The sequence below is a fragment of the Tachysurus fulvidraco genome, chromosome 20 (assembly GCF_022655615.1).
Source record: "Tachysurus fulvidraco isolate hzauxx_2018 chromosome 20, HZAU_PFXX_2.0, whole genome shotgun sequence".
NCBI lineage: Eukaryota > Metazoa > Chordata > Actinopteri > Siluriformes > Bagridae > Tachysurus > Tachysurus fulvidraco.
This window is the reverse complement of record NC_062537.1, coordinates 14,838,656-14,863,146: the sequence shown is the minus strand read 5'-3', so window position 1 is coordinate 14,863,146 and position 24,491 is coordinate 14,838,656. Positions and strand designations below refer to the sequence as shown.

General features: G+C 36.1%; 1 protein-coding gene across 5 annotated transcripts in view; it reads left to right on the top strand.

The window, feature by feature from the left end:
* The window catches only part of LOC113639317 (A-kinase anchor protein 2), a 72,151-nt gene that overhangs the window by 7,645 nt on the left and 40,015 nt on the right, over window positions 1-24,491 (top strand). Inside the window, exons 1-6 of one of the 5 annotated variants that reach the window (XM_047804962.1) lie at window positions 337-442; window positions 566-611; window positions 11,368-11,448; window positions 14,037-14,167; window positions 23,778-23,892; window positions 24,408-24,429. In XM_047804962.1, the coding sequence (XP_047660918.1) occupies window positions 567-611; window positions 11,368-11,448; window positions 14,037-14,167; window positions 23,778-23,892; window positions 24,408-24,429 (394 nt within the window). In that variant the 5' untranslated portion in view covers window positions 337-442; window position 566. Of the gene's footprint in view, window positions 1-302; window positions 612-11,367; window positions 11,449-14,036; window positions 14,168-23,777; window positions 23,893-24,407; window positions 24,430-24,491 lie in introns of those variants that run through there. The other 4 variants (XM_047804961.1, XM_027141111.2, XM_047804963.1 and 1 more) reach the window with 4 other exon arrangements.

The following is a 24,491-nucleotide window of genomic DNA, read 5'->3' as shown; positions in this document are numbered from 1 at the left end:
GTCTCTCTCTCTCCTACACACATAACAACACACCCTCAGCGACAGTAGCAGTTAGAAGAGGTGTGACATTCCAGTGTCCTTTCGCTCCTCCTCAGTGACAGCCCAGCTTGTCTCCTAGCAGCTCTATCTGAAACGTCAGGAGGAGGGAGAAACGAATATCCATCCCTCCCTCCCTCCTCCCTTTCTCCCTCCCTCCTCCCAGTAGCCCTCTCCTGCTGCACATACATGTCCCATGACTGCAAGGGAGGAAGGTGGGAGGAGAGAAAGCCAGAGAGAGAGAGAGAGAGAGAGAGAGAGAGAGAGAGAGAGAGAGAGAGAGAGAGAGAGAGAGAGAGAGAGAGACAGAGAGAGAAGCAATCTGGCAGGCACATGGCCAGTGAATGAGTAGAACTTGCTCTCAGCACACACAATCTCACTGGATTTGAGCAAACGAACCAAAGCTGTGTGTGTCTCCATCTCCATCATTATCTTACTGACTACCAAGCAAACACACACATACACACGCACAAACACCCTGGAAGAGTGTACGTTACGGTTACTGAGACCTCTTCCCTTGTCTTTCCAGGATGGCTGAAGCTGAACTTCATAAGGAGAGGCTCCAGGCCCTGGCGGTAAGTTCAACAACTTTGGAACTCACTTATGCTTTATGTTGTTCTGCTGACAAGCGAGTTAGACTTTCTACTACTGTTATGGTTTTCTTCTGGAGTTTCTTAGCTCCATTAGACATGTTGGGCTTTTATAGAACTTTTGCTTTCACACAGATTCTGGTGCAAATCCATCATTTAGCTCTAAAAAACAGAGAGCGTGATTACTGAAGGACAGTTGTAGCTTAGTATGGCCGAATGGGGCTAATTTTGGTGGCAGCCACAGGACTACAGTAAACACTGGAGTGGCGAGCAACAGATGGAGAACTATTTTGGCTGCGTTGTTAGCATCTTTACGATTCCCGAGGTATATATGTTTCAAACAGAGGTGGTACGGCAAGTCGACACGGGCAGGGATGTCGTGTAGGTGTTGGGTGGTTGGTTGATTCATTCTTCGGTCCAATTTGAAAATAATAACAAAAACAAAAGGCACATATTTCAATTTTGGTAAAGAGTAGAGTGCAAACAGACTAATGACTTTAGGATGTTGACTGCTATGCTAAAGGTTAAGTGTGGTGAGACAGAGGAAGAGCGAATAATTGAAGTTAAAAAGGGTCTGCCAAGCAGTTCAAGAGCCAAGAAAGGGGATGAGGAGACGGAGAAGGTTTTTAACAACATTTAAGTAGAACAGAACAGTAGTTGTAGCAAGCAGTCATCTCTCAAAATTCTGAGCGGGAAAAAATGAAGTTTGGGAAAAGACAAAGATATTCAAATGTTTCAGATCATTAAAACGGTATGCTTCACGGTACCCAGGGAAATGAAATGTTTAAACAAGAATGTGTACAGATGGAATGAATTACCACATGCAATACCATGTATTACATGCTTATTATGTAGAAAGAAAGAACAATAACTAGCTACTGCGTCGCTGCTGAAAATCTTATAACAGTGATTGCAGCTTACATCTTACATTACAACTTTTTAGGTCATCCTTTCCAAAACACTCAGATAGACAAAGTTGCAGACATATCAGAAGTCATACGAGTGCCATTATCCACTCTGTTCAAAATGAATTTTTGCTTATGGTCAGCCACAACATCATAAGAATGAAGATGCCAGATTTTATTAGAAAAAAATGTATTCGCTGGAAAAGGAAAGAAAAAACCCACACGCTTTTTTTAATGCTGCAAGGCAACAAGAGCGATTTACATTAAATCGTACTAATATCAAGCCAATCATATAACCCTAGCCAATTAATTCCACTTTCCTGCATTCTGCATGCTAATCTTTCTGCTTAATTACTTACATCACTATGGAACTATGAAATTACGAGCATTTAGAGCTGACCGCAGACCATGCTGCCTTTTTTCATATCTCACTCAACTGCCTGCTGTGTTGAATGGTGATAAATAATTAAGAACTTTCCATATGCTTGGAGAGTGAGTGAGGGGCTCGTATTAAGTTTCTCAACAACAGCCAACAAGGTTAGCATGCTGAGTAGCCAAAAGAGTTTTACTACATACTATAAAGAGGAGCTTGAAGCTGAAAAAAGATTCAAACCTTACACATCTGTATGTATACACCTAACAAAACAATACTTTATGCGTCGTCTCTGACCATCTTTTGATTTGACTTTGGGTTTTTAAGAAAAAGAGTAAAGGATTACAGACTGTTTCTCTTACTTTCTTCATTCAGAAAGTATTTTCTCCCAACCATGTAGTTAAGCCGATTCTCCTTCTTTCTTCTTTCCTCCTTCTTTCTCTCCTTCTTTTCCCATGCTCTCAAGCACACCAAGAACTGTGGGCTTCTTGAAGTTCACCAAGCAGCTAAAAGTGGTTGTGTTTCTGAAGCCAACCAGCTCTGAGGCTATATTTTAGCAGGATTTCATTTGCCAATGATTATAATTTTGCGTTTTTAGAGCCTGCTATGTGTTTGTGTATTTTTAAAGTTTTGTCCTATTGCAAGTGAGCATTACATCACATCTCTTCTTGCCACACCAAATTAGATGACTTAGTGAATCTTGTGCACTTTTCAACCTGTCATTATCACTTCTCAGGTTTCTCATGCTATTATGCTTTATTGGTGCCTGTGTATAGATCGCAGACATACATTTGCATAGCATGCATTTCATTTGTGCAACTTTAATCCTTAGCCTGAAATCTGCAACACGCTCGGAAAGCCACGCCAAAAACTTTGGCATAGTTTGTCCACAGAAAAAGACACTGTTTTTTAAACTAGCAATCTGGTGACATACTGGTTGCAAAGCACTGGGTGGAGGAGGGTGTGTGGGCTGGAAAGTTAAACCGAGTCTAGTCAACACACCTGCAGCAAGCAATCAAGACATACTTATGGCATATAGATGTTCACAAGTAAACTGAAGTCCGAAGCGACAGGGAGGTTTTACTAGAAAGGGCAGGGCCACTATCATGAACAAGCTAAATTTAGCAGCAGCTGTGTTGGCCAGCTTGAGTAGGCTTCAACATATTTGAAAAGGGTGGAGGCACAGGAGCTTCATTCAGGTGGATTCAGCTTTCTTTATGTACTGGGGTGTGAGGCCCAGCTGTCTGTTCTCCTTTAGCATATTACGTGGGAGTCAGAGCAGAAGTGTCAAATTAGACTAAGGCCTGAAGTCTGAAGGATAGGCTACAAAGGAAAGGATCACAGGAGTACATCTGTGGTGTAGTTAAAGTCATTCGTTACCAAACGCTTTCAAAATTATTCATTCATTTATTCATTCATTCATTATCAGAAAAGTGATGATTGAAATCCTGACATTGCCACAGCTTTGGCAGTGAGTTCTACAGTGCAAAATTGGCTGTGTTTTCTGGGCAGGGGTTATGGCATTACTTTTTCAAGTAGGTATCTGTGAAGTTGGTGTGTGGAACGATGTGTGGAAGGTAATACAATAGTTTTTTTCCTCTATGTGTATTATGTTGCCTGTGATGCAGCATGAACAGCTTAAAATGTCTTGATATGTTGTCTTCAGAGGAATCTTGTTCTAGACTTCATTCTCACTAGATCTTTGGTGTGGTAAGAGAGAGCTGGCTGGTGGATAGGATGAAAAAAATTAGGGAGAAAATGTGGAACTATTTTTATAATCATTCTAATAATTTAGTGGAAATTCCAATTACAGTTGTCTTAGAATGACTTATTGGTAATATGAAGTACATTATTTTAGGACTCTTACCTTGATAAAATCCCAGTGGTCACTTAGAAGTTCTGTCTATCTAGTCCTGGAGCTGTGAGAGAACCACTGCTATATCTTTGAGAAAGAAGCTTTAACCCTCAACCACTCGGGTCAATCATACATCACTTTGAATTAAAGTGTCTGCCAGCTACTAGCTTTGCTATAAGCCTTTTCATTTCAGTTTCCCCAACAATCTGACCTTAAATCACATTTGAGGCAGCTGTTACTTTCAGACATGTGTTAGTTTTTTGCAACTTTTTGACTCATGACTTTCTAGCTCGTGTAGTATAAGGAACTACTGTATAGAACAACTATACTGTACAATTATATCATCATGTGACCATTTATTGTGCACAAAGGAACATATCAAATGTCTTTCAAATGCAATTTTGTCCTATACATAATATGATATATAAAGCATTTATAATGATAGATAAAGCACTTATAATGATAGTTGAAGCAATATACAGCGATATATAAATGGCAGTAGTGTCTTACATAAATACATAAATGCAAATAATCTTTTAACAACTGATTATACCAGGGCACAGTATATTCCGTACAAATGTCAACTCTCATTATCTCATCATTCCCACGCAAACGTGTGTGAGAGAGAGTATTATGCATTCGTCTTATTTCAGTTACAATAATTATTAGATACACTTTGGTAAAGCGAATGATTATAAAAGATTTTTTTATGATATTATAATAATGCATTTAATTTGGATAATATTTTCAAATCAACTCTGTTACATTACTTGTTACTACAGTTCATGATAAAATAAAAAAGTCATTGCTATGCTCTTGCATCACTGCATGTTCATATTTTTAATGGAAATACCTTTACAATAAGGCTTGAGTAACTTGATTTGTAGTTGACAATGTGAATGTGTAAGTGATAGCTTTAATAGAGTTAAATGTTACTTCTGATATGGATGTTTTTTGCCACCTGGGCAGAAAGCTTATTATAGGTTTTGATACTTGATACATTGAAGTCGATACTGTTATTATAATGGTGTTGATACATTGCAGTGTGAGATTCTATGGACAGGCTTTCACACAGTGACAGTTGGGGAAATAAATGATGCTGTATAACTCATCTTAATTATTTATGAGTTTTAATTATTATGAACATATCCTCACCACCTGGACACCTCATCATCACACCCATATGTATTTCTACACAAAACTGTTGACATAATGTTGGAAGCACACAACTGGATGGATGTTTCTGTATCCTGTAGTAATTTTTCTTCACTCGAACTAAGAGTCCCAAATATTTTCCAGCATGACAACGTACCTGTGCATAAAGTCATTGTGTGCCAAATTGGAGTAAAAGAACTGGAGTGTTCTGCACAGTGTTCTGTCTGATCTTACTAATGTTCTTGGGGCTCAATGAACACAAATCCCCACAGCCACACTCCAATATCCATATCTGGAAAACCTTCCCAGAAGCTTAATGAAGCTTATTATAACAGCAAAGGGGAAATAAATCTGGAATAGTATGTTCATATATATATATATATATATGTGATTGTCAGGAGTCCACATATTGCTTGAAGGTGTTCTAAATAAAGTGTCAGTTAAATTATTCCACCAGGAGTGAAATATGGAAATAAACTCAGCAAGTGACAAAATCACTGTAATGTAATTCTTCCTGAACAGGCTAAACATTTGAATAAACAAATAATTTAGGGGTTTCTCAGCAACAGGGGTGAATACTTAAGCAATTATAAGATCTACATTTTTTAAAATCTCAATTATGGCCATTTCGGTTCCACTACAAACTAAGCAACGAACACATTTATAAAAGTTGTTTAACATTACACTAGACATGTATTTTTTATATTATTAAAAGTTATATATTAGATAGTAGCTATTTCTGGCATATAAAAGATTTCTTTACTCTATTTCAATACACTTTTCACCAATACTATTACAAAAAGCTGTTTGTTTTAAATGCAAAACTCATAATGAACAGATTTGTAATTCCCTCCTAGATTTAGCAGAAATGCATGCAACATGGATCTAATCAACTACATACCTTTCACTTGGTGGTCAGAGTATGGAACCACTCAGTAGTGAGTCACTAATGCTGCATTTTGCCCCACTTCTAACTGGCTTCTGTGTGTCTATTTGAAATGTGTTGTGTTGAAGCCAAATTCTTGCTCACTGTAAGCCATTTTTGTATAGACCTGGAGCTTAGATTTATTTCACTGCTAAGGATCATGGGAATTTTGTTAACGTGCACATAAAAATGCTACAGACCAATAAATGGTAATAAGTTGCACTCGCAGCTCACATCTGGTCTCATAGCTCAGACTAAATCATTTATAATTTACTGTATATTGGAAAAGTTAACCAGGACCACTCCATTCTAATCTGATTTGAGCTGCTGTGTCTTTCTGAAATCACTCCCAGTGATCAGATTTGACTTTGGTACTTAGCGTGTAGTGTTGGTGAAGAAAGTGTGAGGGTTTTTTTTTTTTTTCCAATCTGAACGGTTATTTTGTCAGCTTAGGTGGCATTTAAGCATGTGTAATGGATACAATAAACACAATAAAGAAGTTTATTTGGTTGGTTAATCACTACAGACATCTATTATAGCTTGTGGAAATTTACTTTATGTACATGTAGATCCATGGACTCTTGGTTCAGATATTTCTGGTTATATTTATGGCATGAAGAAAAATGTTATCACTGGTTGATTGTGAGCTATTATTATTATTATTATTATTATTATTATTATTATTATTATTATTATTATTATTATTATTATTGATGCAGCTTTTTAAGTTTGGTTAAGTACGAAATTCATTCATACAGACTTATAATCTATCCATTATTCAGCTCCATGTTTCAAGTAAATAAATTAGAGTTTAAAAAAGGCATGCCTGTGGTTTCTCTTCTTCCTTTTAGGGGGAAATGTTTGTCTGCTCCATTTTAGTCTACAGAGACAAGTGCTTGTGTCTGTACTGATAACCAGACACTATAACCTTGGCTGTTGTTATCTTCTACTCTGATAAGATGATGGACATGTAGAAGTGCTAATACCTCCCTGGTTCATATTAAAACCTGTCACAAACGCTTGAAATAGCTAAGAAAAAAATTGTACAAACTGTGAACAGCACAATGCAAAGAGGGTCTCATCATAAGCACACAACTGTTAGCAAAACATTCATCACAGGATGTACAACATCATTTGTTTTTGCCACTGCTTTTTTATAACTCACCTCATTTTTGCCCCATTGTGTAACTTATTGTTTGTACGGACAATATTTTTTCTAGTCTATTTACTGAGATTGCCTTTCAAAGGCATTTTTAAAAAATTTGCATTTTACACTGCTATAATTTTACACATGTTCTGGATGTTTCAGCTAACTGAATTTGAAATGGATTCTAACAAATATAATACACCAGATTTTAATGATAAACTGTGTGTAAAATTAAATCAGCCCTAGTCTTCAGTTTATCCCATGCAGTGTATGTTTAATTTGGACTATGAGTGGAGCATGTCTTTATGCCATTTATTACACCAAATCATGCAACATGAATGCTAAAGTTTTGCCTGTCTTTTATGTATTTCTCCTCAGAACGTGTGAGGGCTTCAGCCTGTTAGTCTATGTATACTAGCTAGACCTGATAATAGTCACATGCTGATTGCAAAATATTGCGTTACTGCAGTAATAATATCAAAGCATTCAAGCCAGTTACGGCATGGTTTGTCTTTTTCAGTATTGTACATAAGGGAGGGATGGTCATTAAAAAGGTCAGCATAGTTGCCAGTGTAGGCGCAGAATTTAACAATGACACATCGAAAATTTCAACTCCCACATAATGGATTGTGTCATTGCAGAATGTGTCAACTTTAGTGTGACAAACTGGCTAAACGGTCAGTTTTCTAGCATACTGGTTCCTAATAGAAGACGATCCAATTAGATAAGCTTTCCTCTGAGAACTGATCCTTCATTTGTGGCATTTTGGCAAATACAGATAGCCTGACACTGAACTGGCCATAGTAAATTCAGACATATGCTTAGGTGTGTTAATCTGTGGATTAGAGTAATGAACCTTTAAGACAATCTTATACTTTTACACTCAAAAGGTGGAAAGATACAGTTCACTCCTCAAGGGGAGCACCATTTACAGGGACCACTGACAAGAACATTGTTGACATGCTACAGGAAACTACGGAGGGCGGACAAGATTTACATCGGCGCAACATGGGTTCAGCCAGGTCGTTATCCCTTAATAGGTTTGGTTGGTCAGGATTTCAAACTACAGATTTAAGAAATCTTCCTCAGACATTCTTGTCTGCTAGCACAAAAAGAAGTGTTGCTGAATTACTGCAAAGCAGATGTTTTCAATCTGATCCCAGAATATGCCAGAAACAAGATGCTCTTTGTTTAGTAATTATCCACGCACCAGTCCCTGCTAATATGACTTTACTGTGAATATTACCTGCTGCCTTGCACAATCTTTTTTACCCAGTTCGTTGCAGTTGCAGAATTCAGTCTGGAAATTAGGCACGGTTAAATCTAGGGTGAGCTCATATTCTAGAACTGTGTTTCCTGACATGCTGGTCGTAACCCCATGTCCATGATGAATACTGTGTTTTGTATGCAGGGGTACAGTGTTGCTCTGGCTTGGTCTGTATTTTAAGCCAATCTTCAGTATGTGTCAGCGTGCTGGGTCAGAAATAGAACCTTCAGCAGTGTTACGTTGGGTGTGGAGGCTGCTGCCATTCCTCAGTGAAATTTCACCGGCCACGTGTTGAAGAATGGACTGTTACGCTAATTATAGCCTCTTGGTGAGAGCAAAACCACGAGAGGCAGGTCGTGAATACTAATAGGTGTTTGTTGTTGGGTTGTGCTGTAAAGACTTGGTGTATATTAGGTTAAACCAAAAACATATTATTTAGGCTTAGTCAGAGAGTAGAGTTAATGAGTGTGTGATTGTTTGTGCATGGGTTTTTGTAATGGACTGGCATCCCAGCCAAGGTTCTGTATGTTTCCAACTCAAAGCTTCTCTTACTAGGAGGGGATCTGGATCCATTATGACCCTAACCAGTACAAAAGTGGGTCATGAAGAAGAATGAGTGTATGAAAGAACACAGTGAAACCATAAAAGGTTTTACCCTAGTAAATGACCTTGAGGTCCTCTTGACAATGTAAAAAAATAAAATAAATGAACATTTGTCCATTTTGAACATCTGCATGTGTGTGTTTAACATCTGCACTCCTGACAGTCATGGAGGAAACGCTGAAACACTTCCATGTGTTTTTCCAACTCTGAAAAGGTTTAACATCAAGGAGTCAGAGTTTATACTGTTGCTGCCAAACTGGTAATCATCAGATGGAGTGTATAACCTGAGGATTAAACAGAGCTCAGATGTGTCTGCAAGGATAGTGCAAGGATAGATTTTGCACCAAGCCAAAAATGTGTGCATGATTAATTAATCTACAAACAGATCTAGTTTCACTTTAATGCTACAACTTCTCTATAGAATCAACAATGCATGTTTGTAGATGAGTGTGTGGATATGTAACCAGCCCATGATGCTTGTTCACAGGTAAATAATTACCTAGAGTAGTCAATCTAAAAAAAAAAAAAAAAAACCAAGGTTCTTCCATGTCCTTTCTCATGTGACATCATCCACTGAACAATGGCCTACATATTTAAAAAAAGCCCTTTTTCAGACAACGTTTTCTTTTCACTCACATCTGGATTCCATATTAGCTCACATTCGTGAGAATACCCGAGGGATTACAAACTGCAGCTCTGTAGCTAAGGTCTGGAATGCAGCCGTGAATCGGTGTCAGCACAGCCATAGCCATTTGTTCAGATGGTAGAGAACAAGAATAGCCTACATATGGGGCAGCATGCTCCTTTGCTGGACCTTTTTTGGAATTTTAGGACAGGAAGTGAATCATGTGTGGTGTTTACTGTGGCAAAAAGCTACATCTGTTGGACATTTGATCCAGGCAACATCACAGCCCCCACAACTTCCTTTGTACACTCCATGCAACTTCTGTTTACATAAGATTATTAGTGTCATTGAATTAGTATTACACAAAGCCCCATATTGTGTTGGGGTATTGATTTTTAGCTTGTGTTGTATTTTGTTTTGGTCTATATACTTCAACTGTGAGCAAAAACCCAGCCTGTGGTTCCAAGAAATAAACAAGTTGAAAAATATTGAAATATTAGTAATGCTTTTTCAAGATCAATAAATTCATTTCTGGTAAAGGAAATGAACATAGTGTTATGTTCCATAATGTGGTGCAAAAAAAAATTACTTTTATCATCTACATCTAAAAAAGTATATTCTTAATATACAGTCTGCCTCATTGCTTGAAAGTGATACCAATATAATCCCGACTTTAACGTCTCCATATGCTGATGGCGTGGCTTTGTGAACGTTGGCAGGAACATTCACCTACTTAATGCTTAGAAACCTGACAAATGTATACTAAGCTAAGAGGGTGAATTTTTCTTGCAATAATACATTAATTATAAATAGCTCAAGTGATTTATGAATGAGGCTTTGTAGTGCAGTGACATGACACTGACTTTTGTTTTGTGACACAACACTGATTTTGGTTTGTTGACATGACTTTAGTCACATTCCCATAGGAAAATGAACTTTTTACATCTTAGCCTAGCAAATGAAATACGTAGTTGAAAAGGGAAATGTTTGGATTTTGAAGCCAAAGTTCCCATCGAAATGCTCCCTCTTTTTGCTCATTGGTGGCTTGAAAGGAACTGTGGGAAAAACTGCTCACATGGAAGCACATGAGTCTGATCAGGCAGGATACAGTGAGTGTATAGAGCCTCTCAAAGGAGTTATTAGACCCTTGAGGATCCGCGTGAGATCGTCAACCTGTCATATATGGCTGCATGTACTGTATAATGGATGAGCTGTTTGTTTAATTTCATACATAATGAACAAACTGAATATGAACATATTATTCAGAATGATCAAATGGTGTGTTCGGACAGATACTATGATACTACCACACACTGTGCACAGGACAACATCTCTCCATAATGAATTATTTATCATTACTGAATGACAATGTTTAAAAAAAAGAAATACAGGCACTATAATAAAATATTGCTGAACAGACTGCATTTTTACTAACAGCAATGTATCCCAGCTTCATAAAACATTCAGATACTGTGTCATTACATTTTGCAATGTAATAAAACCAAATACTATAGTAAAATCTGATAAAACAACATGGTGGGTATTGTTTTTAACTACAACCAATGGTTGTCTAAAATTTTAACTTATTCAGTTGAGGAACAGATTTTGTAAATGGAAAATGACTTCTTCTTCAAGCTTACATTTAATAAACAAAAAAAGAAATAAATAAACAATATTCTAGCACAGAATGAACCCACTTACAGTTCAAATCCACATCAAATACAGATCTAAATATTATCTAAACAGATACAGGTACAGATGGTGACATTTTCTTATGTTATCTGCTCTTGTCTCAATACAAGACAAATACACCTACGTCATAATGTATGAAATTAAACAAATCTGCTCTATATCACTGAGACTCATAGCATCATTCTTATTTTTAGGAGAAACGAAAAAGGCAAACCGAGATTGAGGATAAAAGAAGACAGTTAGATGATCTTGTTCTGCAACTTCAACATCTTAAGGTAAGAACTTTTATATCATTTATAGCTATATATATCTATATATTTTTTATCTTTTTTTTTTTTTTGGATGGACTAAGCATGTGTAATGTGGTACACATATGAAGCAAAGTATGAAGTAAACATAAATCTCAAAAGGTGATTGTTAATATTACTTGTTCCCAATATGTTAACAATTTGATCATTGTGAGATTACTTTTGATCTCTGAGAATTATTTTTCATGTTCTGGTGATTTGTTTACAATACACTGTAGGATGGTGTGGATATGGCAGATTTCCCACTCTATAAGGAGCACGGCTGTGGTCTGAAAAGCTCTTCTCTAGGAATGCGTAATGTTTTATCAGATAGACAGCAGTTTGACTTAATTACACACAATAGCTCTGTGGTGTAATTTCCTGCATTATATGCTAGCTTGAATTCACAAAACAACAAATAGGCCAAGTTTAGTTTAACTTTCTAAAGAGTTTTTGTTCTTGAGCTCTCTTGAGAAAACATTTGGGGAATGAGGCACTCATTTTCAGAGGCTGGGAAACATCTGATAAAAATAAAAATAAAAAAAGAAGAAAAGAAAATTGGGACTGGAGGACATTTCTGAGGACATAAGCGCATTGGACTGGGACAGAATAAACACTTAAAATTTTTTAAAACTGATTTCACATTTTTTCCTTAGCCACTAGTGTATGTGATTCGACAAAAAGTATGACAAGGTGGGATCATCATCAAAGATTCCAAAGTTGGAAAAAGTACATTTAAAAAAAAAGAAAGAAAGAAAGAATTGCTAGCAGAATCATGACAGCTAGCTTGATCCTCATACCAATTACTACATTACAAAAACTACCAACAGCATGTAAAAGTAATCAAATAGAGTGACATTAAGTGTTAACCTTCACATGGTGTGTGAAGGCTGGGTAAAGTAAATGAGGGACTAGTTTAGGCTGGAAAAGAAGTATAAATCCAGGAAGTGAAATGTGTTTTTAGCGGTGGGTGTTTACACAGTCCAGCTTCTCACTGGAAAGTCGCAAAAAGGAAAGTTAAATTAGATTTCCAAAACAAATCGTGTCCATTCCTACTTTTTTAAAAATAGACTATATTACATTTTTAAATAAGATAATTGCAGTGCTATATGAACAAGTTACAATGAACAGTGCTTTATAACGAGTTGTTTTTCTTTAGCAGTACATTATATAAACACTACGGTCAATATATTTTCTGTTATATTTACCTCATATATTACCTCAGACACTTTTACACTTTGAAAACTCTCTATGATTATCTGCACTTTTGAGGTGATCTAGCAATCTAGGTGATTGCATCAAAGACTGCAATTCACAGATGGAGCTTTCTGTTAGTGAAAGCAAGTGGAAACTGAAATTAGATAGTCCTGTTAACCATGTCGAAGTCTGGTTGAATTTCTAAATATAAACATGCATTTCACTGGATGGTTAGTACATATACTCACACATTATAACAAATTTAATGAATTTAAAAAAATCTAAATGTTACTTGAATATTTAATGGGATAAAATTATACTTGGGGGATCAGCAGTTTACTTTGGTGGTGCATCCATAACACATAACATTTGTGCGGGAAATTTGTTATGATAATCTGTGCAATAAATCTAGTTTTCATTTAAGCTGATGATACCCTTTTTCTCACATTACTCCAAATAGGCAGAACAGCTACATAAAAAAAAAAAAACTTTGTAAAAGCCAGTGTTATACTGTAATATTTTCATACAATAATATGCAATAATTGTAACATTTAAATTTACATTATAACATACAAGGGAAGATACTATGAAAAAGCACCACAGTCCAAATCAAACATGCTTTGTTGAACTTTAAACAGCCTTTTAGCAAGCCTTTCACGCTGCTTCTTGGGTCAAACCATCCACCAGGGTCTTCTTACACAGCAAGCAGGCAGCCCTGAAATCTCAGAAGTTGTGCTCTGGTTGCTGCTGCATAACTTCAACAGGTTGTGAAATGGTAGGGAGCATTCTTGGGTTCTCAGTGCTGACCGTCAATAGGCCTGCTGATAAGGAGTTGAGGGGTCTTATGGGTTTCACAACTCCAGCAGAAAAACTGACCACAAAAACCTGTCAATGTAACCTCTGAAGATGACCCGCTCACTATAACGTATATTATCTGTAGCAGCCTGGTTTGCAGATATAAGCCTTTTTTTTGTCACGTATACATTACAGCACAGTGAAATTCGTTCGTCACATATCCCAACTTTGGAGGTTAGGGCTAGCTTGGCAGTGCTGGGGCTTGAATTTCAATCCACCAATCAACAACACAGAGCCACCATTGCTCAGTCTAAGTATAAAATATAGATGAAAGGAGGGGTTTCTGTGATAGAATAATTTTAGAGCTTAGACCCCTCGGAACTCAATGTCATATTTCAGTAAAAAAAAAAAAAGGACTACTACTACAAATAATAATAATAATAATAATAATAATAATAATAATAATAATAATAATAATAATAATAATAATAATAATAATAATAATAATAATAATTAATAGAAGAGGAAGATGAAAATCTGGTCCGATATACCAACCTGAACAAATGTTGTTGTGTATTTTCTAGTCCAAGGCCATGAGGGAGAGGTGGCTTCTACAAGGTACTCCAACAGGGCCTGAAGAGGAAGACGAGGGACGCAGGAAACAGGTTGAACAGGATGAGCTACAAGCCAAGAAACTAGAAGACTCCATTCAGAGGTATACATACGGAATATTTATACTTATTAAGTATAGTATAATAAGGCCATTTTTGCAGATGTGACCTAAATGTTTACTTTCACCAGTGCTGCAGTAGTTATATCTGTTTTAAATACATATGTGTTTATAACAAGATTTTCAAGAAGTCTTTGCCAAAGTAGGTACATTTTAGGACTACATTTCCTCTAACGGCATCCATTTAGTCACCATTCACTAAAACATAGTAGTTACTATATGCATCCATTGGTCAGAACTGGGATCTGGTTTTCTCGTAAACGTGGCTTCTAATTAAGAAAACCTCAAGGGGCTGTAGATTCCACATCATATGGTAAATAATAACGTCATTCCATTAACGCCCGGGTTGCCCAACATGTGATTGCAGGGTTCCTTCCAACTGATTCTCCTAAGTCCAAACAGATGGTGTTTTTATTTTGTTTTTGTTTTCTTTATGAATAATAAAAGTAATAGTTTGTATATGTATCTGCCAGCCTCCAGATCTATAAGTAATGCTATGTCTTTTTTATGTCAGTAAACGTTTCATGGTTTCAAGGGCACCAACAATGACTTTTTTACTTTTTCTCTCCAGTGCCAGTACTGGGTTGAGTCCAAGAACCAAAATAAATGCAGAGACATGACTTCATACAGTAGCAAGAGCTTTACTAAAAAAATCTCAATGAAGTGATAGTAAAAGTAAAATAAGTATAACTTAGTATATAAAGTTTAGGGTTAAAAAAAATGCCTTTATCATGTCTTTCATATAAGACATCATAGCACTTTCCATAAAGACCATATGTACAATGACCTGTAGATACATTCAAAGCATTAATAAAAAATTTGACTCATTATATAAGATATATTCATGGAAATACAATAGAGTTCATAGGAATGTCTAGAATGCATTTATTAATCATTAACAGTATGAAAACAAACTCTGACACATGCCCAGACTTTTCTCTAAAACAAATTTATGTACTTTCCATTACAGAAAACCGATTGCTGATATTGTTGTTTTACTCTAAATGGAATGACCTATAATCTGTGTTTGTGAGATCTAATTTTAAACTTATTCAAATTTAATAACATTAAAAAAATTCAACTTATTAAAAAAAATAATCAATTAACCCCTAAAAGTTTTTTTCAGTATTTTTATTTCTTTAATTAATTTTCCATCATAGAATAGCATGTAGCATATAATCTGGCTGGTTGAATATCTGTAAAGGAAAAACCCTTATGCAACACATACAAAGTGTGCATGGATTTCTTCCCTACTGGTGATATAATGTATACAGTACTTATGTATAAGCATATAAAAACTGCTTATGTTAGCAATTCATAATGTAGAATAATGTCTCCTTTTCCCTTTAGTTAGAGATTGAATATACCAACTCAACACACATATGGCAAAGAAAAACCTTTCTACATCTGCTTATTAAATGCACATTCTTCTCATCTGTGCAGTGCTGATGAAGTAGACTTGAGTAAAACCCAGATTAGTAGGACTGTGAACATTCAAACAACACAGAAGCTGTTTGGTTGTCAAACGCATCTAAAATGCCCTAATTGGGGCTCATTATGCTTGCATGTGTTTTCATTTATGTATGTTTGACTTGAGGAGACCTTGAGGCTCCGTGGCCTCACAAGTAGTCATTAAACACGGCTTAACGTGTGTAAGGATGATGTGCAAAGAGCCACAGAAGCCAATACAGCCATGGGGAAAGCATCTTGTTGCACATTTTTTGGTTTCTCTGCTTTGTATTAATTAGTGCTCTACATTAGCATCAGTTGATGTGGGTTTCCATAGTGTGCGGAAATGCGAGACGCACGTTCTGTTCCTGGTTTCATGGAATGCATTAAAAACAAGAGTTAGGTTATTGTTTTCCATTTTGGCACCCTATCCCAATTATGTAAGTGGTTTTATGATGAGGATACATCTGAGGTTGAGTTTTAATGATTACAGCATATGTGAAATCCATTGGCATTGTGTGGTTATGATAAATATTATGAGGTTAAAAGGGTTATGACATGGTATGACCTCATTGCTCGACGACTAGCCATTTGGGAATATGTGTGGGAAGTGCTGAATTTGTACCAAAGTTCTTTTCACTGATAATGGAATTCTATACACACCTTTCCAACAAAGGTTTAAGCTGATAGGCCCAGCAATTCCACAAGATTTTTACTGCCATGATGAAGACGCTATTTTAAACACAGATTGAAGATTTCTTCTCTAAAATTTGTACTCACTCTGTGTATTGGTTTTAATGCTATTACCAAATACGCTTTTTTTTTAATAAAGATTTATTTAACAGTTGTGTTTATAGAACTGCATAACAGCTACATAGGCTCTGGTTGCTAAATGACATGAAGCTACAAAAACAGTTATAAAGACTTTTTTTCCAACAGGTTTCATAAAGACTTTTTTGTTGTTGTTACGGATTTGTGTTAGGACACTCAATAAACCCTTTTCAAGTTCATGAAGGATTGTGTAGGTGTTATGTAGTACTGTGAACAAGTTCATACTTTAAGGGTTTAAGGGTTTACATAGCAGATAAATCCATTATCTGCAAAATGGCTACATATTATGAAGTGGATACAACTTATTTTCCATTCTCCTAGCCTGTAATCCAACGTACTACCTACTATTATGGGAATTGTAAGTAGTGAAAGTATTTTAAAAGTAGTGATTTTTACACTGGATATTTGGATGTGACGTGGCAACTGACTGTTCCTGAGCTGAAAGGGAAAAGTTTATGCTCAATTCAGGAGTAGTGAAGAAAAATAAAGAAAACCTCTGGCGTGACACAGAGGAAATGTTTGCTAGGGTTTGTCCCCCAAAAAAAGACAGTACAATAAGACAGATTTCACCACAAATAAATACACTGAGGTTGGAACAGTGGATGTCATTAAATAAATTGCCTTGTTGTTTTGTTATTTTAGAAATGCTTTTCTACAAAGATCTGAGAGATTAAATTAAGTGCTTGTTGCGGTCTCGTTTCAGCTTTATTTGCCTCGTTCATTCAAAATAAATGTAATAGTTTAAAGTTTAAATTTCATTTGCTGGATACTTTACTGACTAGAAGCTAAAGTAATGCAATATGCTATGATGAGCTAGTTAAGACTATTTAAAACAAAGTTTTGTTTGCAATTGTCAACAAGGTGTAGATTTTTTAAGCTGTTAACCTCTGTTAAAGTTTTGGTTCTTGAAAAGAAACACTTTTCAGAAAGGCACAACACAGTCTACATACTAGATAAATTGAATCTTTTCCTTAAAGACTGTATTAATTATCAAAAACAGAAGCAATAAGTTAGGGCTTGTCGGTTTTTTAAGCCGAGCAGTATGGCTTAAAAAATGACCGTTCTATTGACTGTGTGGGGACAGAAGTAAAAAACTTGTTTATATTAGCTCTACCTATTGTGTTTAAGACTCACTCTCTGTGTATACCGCTGTGAAACGGTAGCAGATTCCCTAATATGGTGAAGTAGCATGTTTAATGTCACCTGTTTCACAGAAGTGGGAGTCACTGGTGGGCTGCTTAAAAACACATTATGTAATTATAGACGCAGTGAAGACAAACAGTGTCAGCTCTATGTGTATGAGTTGTTGTCTTATGAAGCTCCTGGAATAGAGTGAAAAGTCACTCTATATAAAATTCCTCCTCTCCAATCTAATGTGCTAAGAATTTGTGTGGCTTCTCCTGCACTGACTATTTTACTGACTGATTCTGTAATCATCGCTTCTGGTTGTTGTTAGTGAAATCCCTAAATATCATCCCTCGAGCCTTGTAGAACTCAGCTTTGGATAACTGAAAAGGAAAGGCACTGACCCTTGTTATGTCGTGGGAAGAGAGGCTGACTCTGCTATTTGTGTCCCAGCGGTTAATGCTCCGTGGGTGAAGCAGATAGTAGTCACACATCTACTGATCCAAAACCAGTTTTGCTCAATTTTGGCCTGGAGTTGGAGTAAACCACACTGATTTAGACAGACTTGTCTAGCCCAGAGACTTTCTCACCCTAAAACCCAGATGATGACATCATGCGGAGGAGGCTATTCCCAATGACTGTGCCCGCTAATCAGAGACAGCTGGGACTAATGCTGCTGGCAGACAGGAAGTTGGAACAACAGATCAGGAAGCCAGGAGTGGTCATGGAGCACTCTATAGCCAGATGAGAATGGCAAAGGATGGCCTCATGCCCTTTACGTGCTCCATGGAAAATGAAATAGCTGTTTGCATCAAAGACTGAAACACCCACTCTAGGATATGAGCTCAGTGGCATATGGAGTACACAGGCACTCTCACTAGCAGCTCAGAGGAACCTTTCTTTTAGAGCTTTTTTTTTTTTTTTTCAAAACAAGCCCCTGCTGGATGAAAAAGAACATTGAACCCAGGAAATAGTTATTAAAGAAAATATGTGAAACCTACACAGTCAAAACATAAAGAGGAACTGAAAGAAGCACTGTATGACATTTACAGTCAGGAAGAGGAGTAGAATGTTTCACTGTTATTGCATACAGTTGATGAATTAGCAATTCAGAGGTTATGTTTGTATCAACTCTTAGAGGCCAAGGTAATCTAATGATCTGGATCACGCTAATATGTATATATATATATATATATATATATATATATATATATATATATATATATTATATAACTATATATATTAGTTAACGATGTTTATTTTGTACCAGACTCTACATTATATATGGAAGAAGAAGCCTTTATTATTGTCATCACATACACATTACAGCACAGTAAAATTCTTTCTTCGGATATCCCAACACTAAAGATTCGTGTCAGAGTACAAAGTCAGCCATGTTACAGCACACTTAGAGCTGGGTTAAGGGCCTTGCTCAGAGCCCCAACAGTGGCAGCTTGGCAGTTCTGGAGCTTGAATCCTGGCCAGAGTATTTCAAAAATACAACATGCAATTAATTAAGTTTTACACTGAAGGTATGCAATTGAAGTGAAAATGCATTGCATTTTTCTGTACCACTGTGTGAAATTAAATGATCACAATTACTTCATGCTCTAATGTAAATTTATTTCGCATCATAGTATAAACCTTTGCGTCCTTGCCGCCCAATTTAAAACATCTTATGAATTTTGGCTTAAAATGCTTAATTATTTGTACAGTCATGTTTTGCAATATTTAAATATATGATATAAAATATAAAATCTGGAAGTTTTAATAATTCTTTAAAAAATAAAACTTTCTAAAAGTTTTATACACTCTTCCTATATTATTTTAATAATAATAATAATAATAATAATAATAATAATAATAATAATAATAATAATAATAATAATAATAACAGATCAAATCACATTTATTATCGTGCGTAATGTATTTTTTGTTGAATTATTTTTATTGTGTGTTTCCTGAAAACTACTGGCAATGTTGATGTATTAGCATCAGTTTACCACTTGAGGGCGTAAGAGATTTACTGCTTTTTCAGTTCTGTTTTCAAATCAGCTCTGCTCTACATTTGTAAATCTTGCTTCATACTACCCAAGACATCATGTTCAATAATGCAGTGATCAAGGAGCATATATTAAATAGAGATGTGATTAAAATGTCTTCAGTAAAGGTTTTAAGTAAAATTTAAAAAGCTTCACTTCACAGGGAGGAAAATAATTACTTAGCAGGGTGAGTCTTTTCCTTCTGGGCCTTATGACCAAACCCACTATTGAATTGCCCAAACTATTCATTCATAAAAAAGCTTCATCATGTAAGATGTCATTTCAAAATGAATCAAATATATGAACTATGACTTAACAAAAGAACAGCCTTAGGACAATGAGTTTTATTATTAAAACTATAAATATAAACAATAAATAAATGAAAATCTTTATCCCTATTTATCCATTGTGTTTCCAATAACCAATGATTTAAAGGCATCATTAGGCCCCTAAACACCTTTCTTCATACTTATATTGTGTGTAAATTGCCATTAACTACAGATGTGATATAATGTGACAAATATAAACACACTCCAATCTCCTCATTATAGCACTTATTCTGTGTGTGTGTGTGTGTGTGTGTGTGTGTGTGTGTGTGTGTGTGTGTGTGTGTGTGTGTGTGTGTGTGTGTGTGTGTGTGTGTGTGTGTGTGTGTGTGTGTGAGAGAGAGAGAGAGAGAGAGAGAGAGAGAGAGAGAGAGAGAGAGAGAGAGAGAGAGAGAGAGAGAGAGTGAGATCTGCTTCCAACAAATGTGAGAGAGAAAGCAGCTGGAAGCATGGGCACTACAGTGTGTTCCCCTTCATACATCCGGTTGCAGTCGTATCACATTATCACTTGCTCAGTGTTATTTGTTGCTAAAGATTTCATGATAACCTATGGCATCATGTTGAGAGGTTGGAGTGTTTGTGTGTGTGTGTGTGTGTGTGTGTGTGTGTGTGTGTGTGTGTGTGTGTGTGTGTGTGTGTGTGTGTGTGTGTGTGTGTGTGTGTGTGTGTGTATGTGTGTGTGTGTGTGTGTGTGTGTGTGTGTGTGTGTGTGTGTGTGTGTGTGTGTGTGTGTGTGTGTGTGTGTGTGTGTGTGTGTGTGATAAGATTTAGAGACAATGCGGTATTTTGAAGCATGTTAATCATTTATCTGTATTCTTAGACAATTAGTGCCTCTTTTTTGAAGGGGAAAAAAATTAGATTGTTAGGAATCGTGGGAAGGCTCCTCTGCCTTTGTTTTTGTAAAGTACATAAGCTCAGTGATGCTAACAATAGCAGGAAATTCACTAGGGTGGAGGTAGTATGGGTTCCTCAGCCGCTGCCTTCCTTATTGGCTGCCAGCATTCAGAATAAGGGAGTCACTGGTCCAGTGGGAAAAAGGAAGAATGTGTGTGTGTGTGTGTGTGTGTGTGTGTGTGTGTGTGTGTGTGTGTGTGTGTGTGTGTGTGTGTGTGTGTGTGTGTGTGTGTGTGTGTTATATGGATCTCTTTCTTTTTTTGCATCTATATGACCTGTTGGTCGATGTAGCAACCCATTGTAGCATGTTTCATTGAGAAAAAACTCAGGCATGGAGCACTGGAATGTCAGTGATTTAGTCTAATTCTGCTGACTGTAGTTTGCTCACACAAAGTTTTTAAGCTACTATTTTTATTTATGGTTCTTTGTTCTGATTATATTTATATACAGTAGAGATATATTTATTACTACTACTATTATTAATACTACCACTACTGCCACTACTAGTTCCACTGTTAATACTATATTACTACTATATTATTACTACTATATTACTATTACTGCTACTGCTACTATTTTTTTTAGTTCAGTACAACAGACATAAGTTATATTCCAACACAGTTTATAGCAGTCATCAGATTTGAACAGACAATCTTCTAATCACTTCCCTGCTCAAAAGATTCTGGCTAAAAAATTATTAGAAATTGTTCCAGATTTCTATTTATGCCTTATTGGATTTAATGTGTTAATGTGTTTCTTTTGAGCTGAAGTGGTAATTTAATTACCAGACAGACTAAAGGACTAAAGCACAGCTGCATCACTTTTTACAACAGCTTTTTAGGTGCAGATGAAGAAAGGTCTCATTCCAACTGGCACAGGTATCAGCAGTTTGTCAAACGTCATTGCGTGTAATGTTGGAAATCAACATTTATAGTGAACATGGAAATAAGTTTAAAATAAAATCAAAGTCATCAAACCCAACAAACTGAATTTTATTGCAAAATAAATCACAGACACAAAGATTAAAGATTAATGTGCACCATTCAGCATGGATTTTTCCTTTAACTACTAATCTGCTTCTAACATTTGTACAGGTTACAGCATACAGAGACATATTTGCAATTTCCCCAGACCAATATAGTATCATGCCAAATTCTTCCATTTCCCTACAATATGTTAAAGTGAAGTGAAAGTGAAGTGAAGTGCAAGTGAACAGGCCATGCAGCTCATTGAATTAAAATGAAGCAATATTGTTATTCTGAGAGCGTTCAGTTTTCCGTCCAACTGTGGGATTACTGCAAGGAATCTAGAGTTCACATTTATCAAAGAGCTCAGACTGAGAATGTCGGTGTGCAGTCCAACCCCGCAACTATCCACATAGTTGTCTTTATTATGATACTGGAGAAACAATCCCAATGTCTGACTAATTTATATGCTCATTTCCAGTTATAAACCTCCATAAATATTTGACTTGGTACAAAATTTGTAGCATCAGCTTTGTAGCGTTGTGGTTGATTTCGTAACTGGGGTCTTTATCACACTTCACGCTGCTAGAACTGAAAATCGCCTGAGGTGGTTTGTCTAAAGGTGCAGAGACACTGCTCTGGCATACTAAACACTCAGATCAGTAATTTGGCAGCACATATTCCCATTTCCACACCTTAGATTTGCTCATGCACATTCAATTAACATTTCTAATGAAAGAGAATACATATATTAACATATATATCAACTTCATTTTGCTATTCAGTGTAAATAAGTGTTGTTTCAGCTATGATCTTCATTGCATTGTTGACTCTCAACTCTTAAATGTGTTCCAATAATAATCTGATATGAATCAGTTTTCAATACAATACAATTTTTATTTGAATAAGCAACTGATTTCTATGCTGTCAGGTCCCAGTTGTTGTGTGTAGTTTGTACTGGTTAGTAAGATAAGATAAGATAAGATAAGATAAGATAAGATAAGATAAGATAAGATAAGATAAGATAAGATAAGATAAGATAAGATATACCTTTATTAAATATTCTTATTCTATTTGTTCTATTAGCAGATTATTTCATTTCTAGAAAAAAAAGTTGTTATCTGCCAATAGAATAAAAATATGCATAGAAATAGACTTTATAGTTTAAGATTTACAACAGTCGGCTGATGCCCTTGTCCAGGGTGACTTGGCATTTTTATTTTAGCATGTTAGCTTTAACCACCACTTCCCCATGCAAACCAGTAAGAAACAGATGGTAAATTTGACTATAATGAATAAATCCTGTAATAAAACCTTTCTATCCTGATGATGGTTTCTTCCAGAACCCCTCTTCTCTACCCCTTATCAACAGGACAGAAGGGACACTGACTGTTTGAATGAATGTAAATTATAAGCTTTGACCTTCACATTCTCCCGGATCTCAACTAAACTGAATACTACATAACATTATTGCTTTACCTCTCAATGTGTCAAAGAGAAGACACTGGAGACTCCTTCCAAAACCACTAATTAGATCTCCTCACATGTCTGTATATCATATATACATGTTGATTTAATCTGTCTATGTAAAATGTCTGCCATAAATGTCCCTGTATAATGCTAGTATAAAATAACATTTTATTATAAACCTGTTGAATTGCCTGTTGTCAGAGTTGCTGTTATAGAAAATTAATCAACACCATCTGACCAATCAGATTCAAGAATTCATCAGTGTTGTGGGATTAAAAATAGCATCTGTACAACTGCATACTGTACGACATTAGTCTAGAATCAAGAATAACTTTGGAAGACATTAATTCTCTGAATGAAAACCACTTGTCCAATTGACAATAAGTCAGTCATATGGACTAGTTGTTGACATGTATCATGGCCTATTGTCTGATATCTGTTGTTTACACTGATGTTTATAACACATTAGATTGTTCTTGTGGGGTTTTTCCAGACTGGAATCTGAAATAATTCTCCTTGAGAATGAAGAATCACAAATTTCAGCCAAAGAGCAAGTGCTCCGAGAGAGACTTCGTGAAACAGAGAGCTCTATTGAAGACTTACAGAAAGTAAGACATTAACACACACACACACACACACACTCACACACACACACACACACACACACACACACACACACACACACACACACACACACACACACACACACACACACACACACACACACACACACACACACACACACACACACACACACAAACACATCTGTGCATTTCACTTAATGATAATGCATCTAATCAATGCCTATCATACGATCTAACGTTAACCTTAACCACACTAACCAAAAGATAACTTTTTGTCTCTTTTAGTTTGTTTAGTTTGTCTTACTTTTAAAAGTTGCCGTTTTCCTTGTGCAGACTAGACATTTGACATAAAATACACCCAAACACATACACATGTTTTCATGAGAAAATATGCAGCCATCTTTATTTAGCTTGAGATGGAATAGAAGTATTTTAATTTTCATCAAGGCCATAATCAAAGTTCCAAGCCACATAGTTTGCTGTCCATCTGTTTTGTACCATAAAAACTCAGCCCTTCTTTCCTGTTTTTTTTTTTGCAGAGTCTGCAGCAGCAAGATGGAGGTACGGGTTCACAGGTCCAGTGTGTGCTTCCAGCCACACTGATCAAAAATCTGATCTATCTA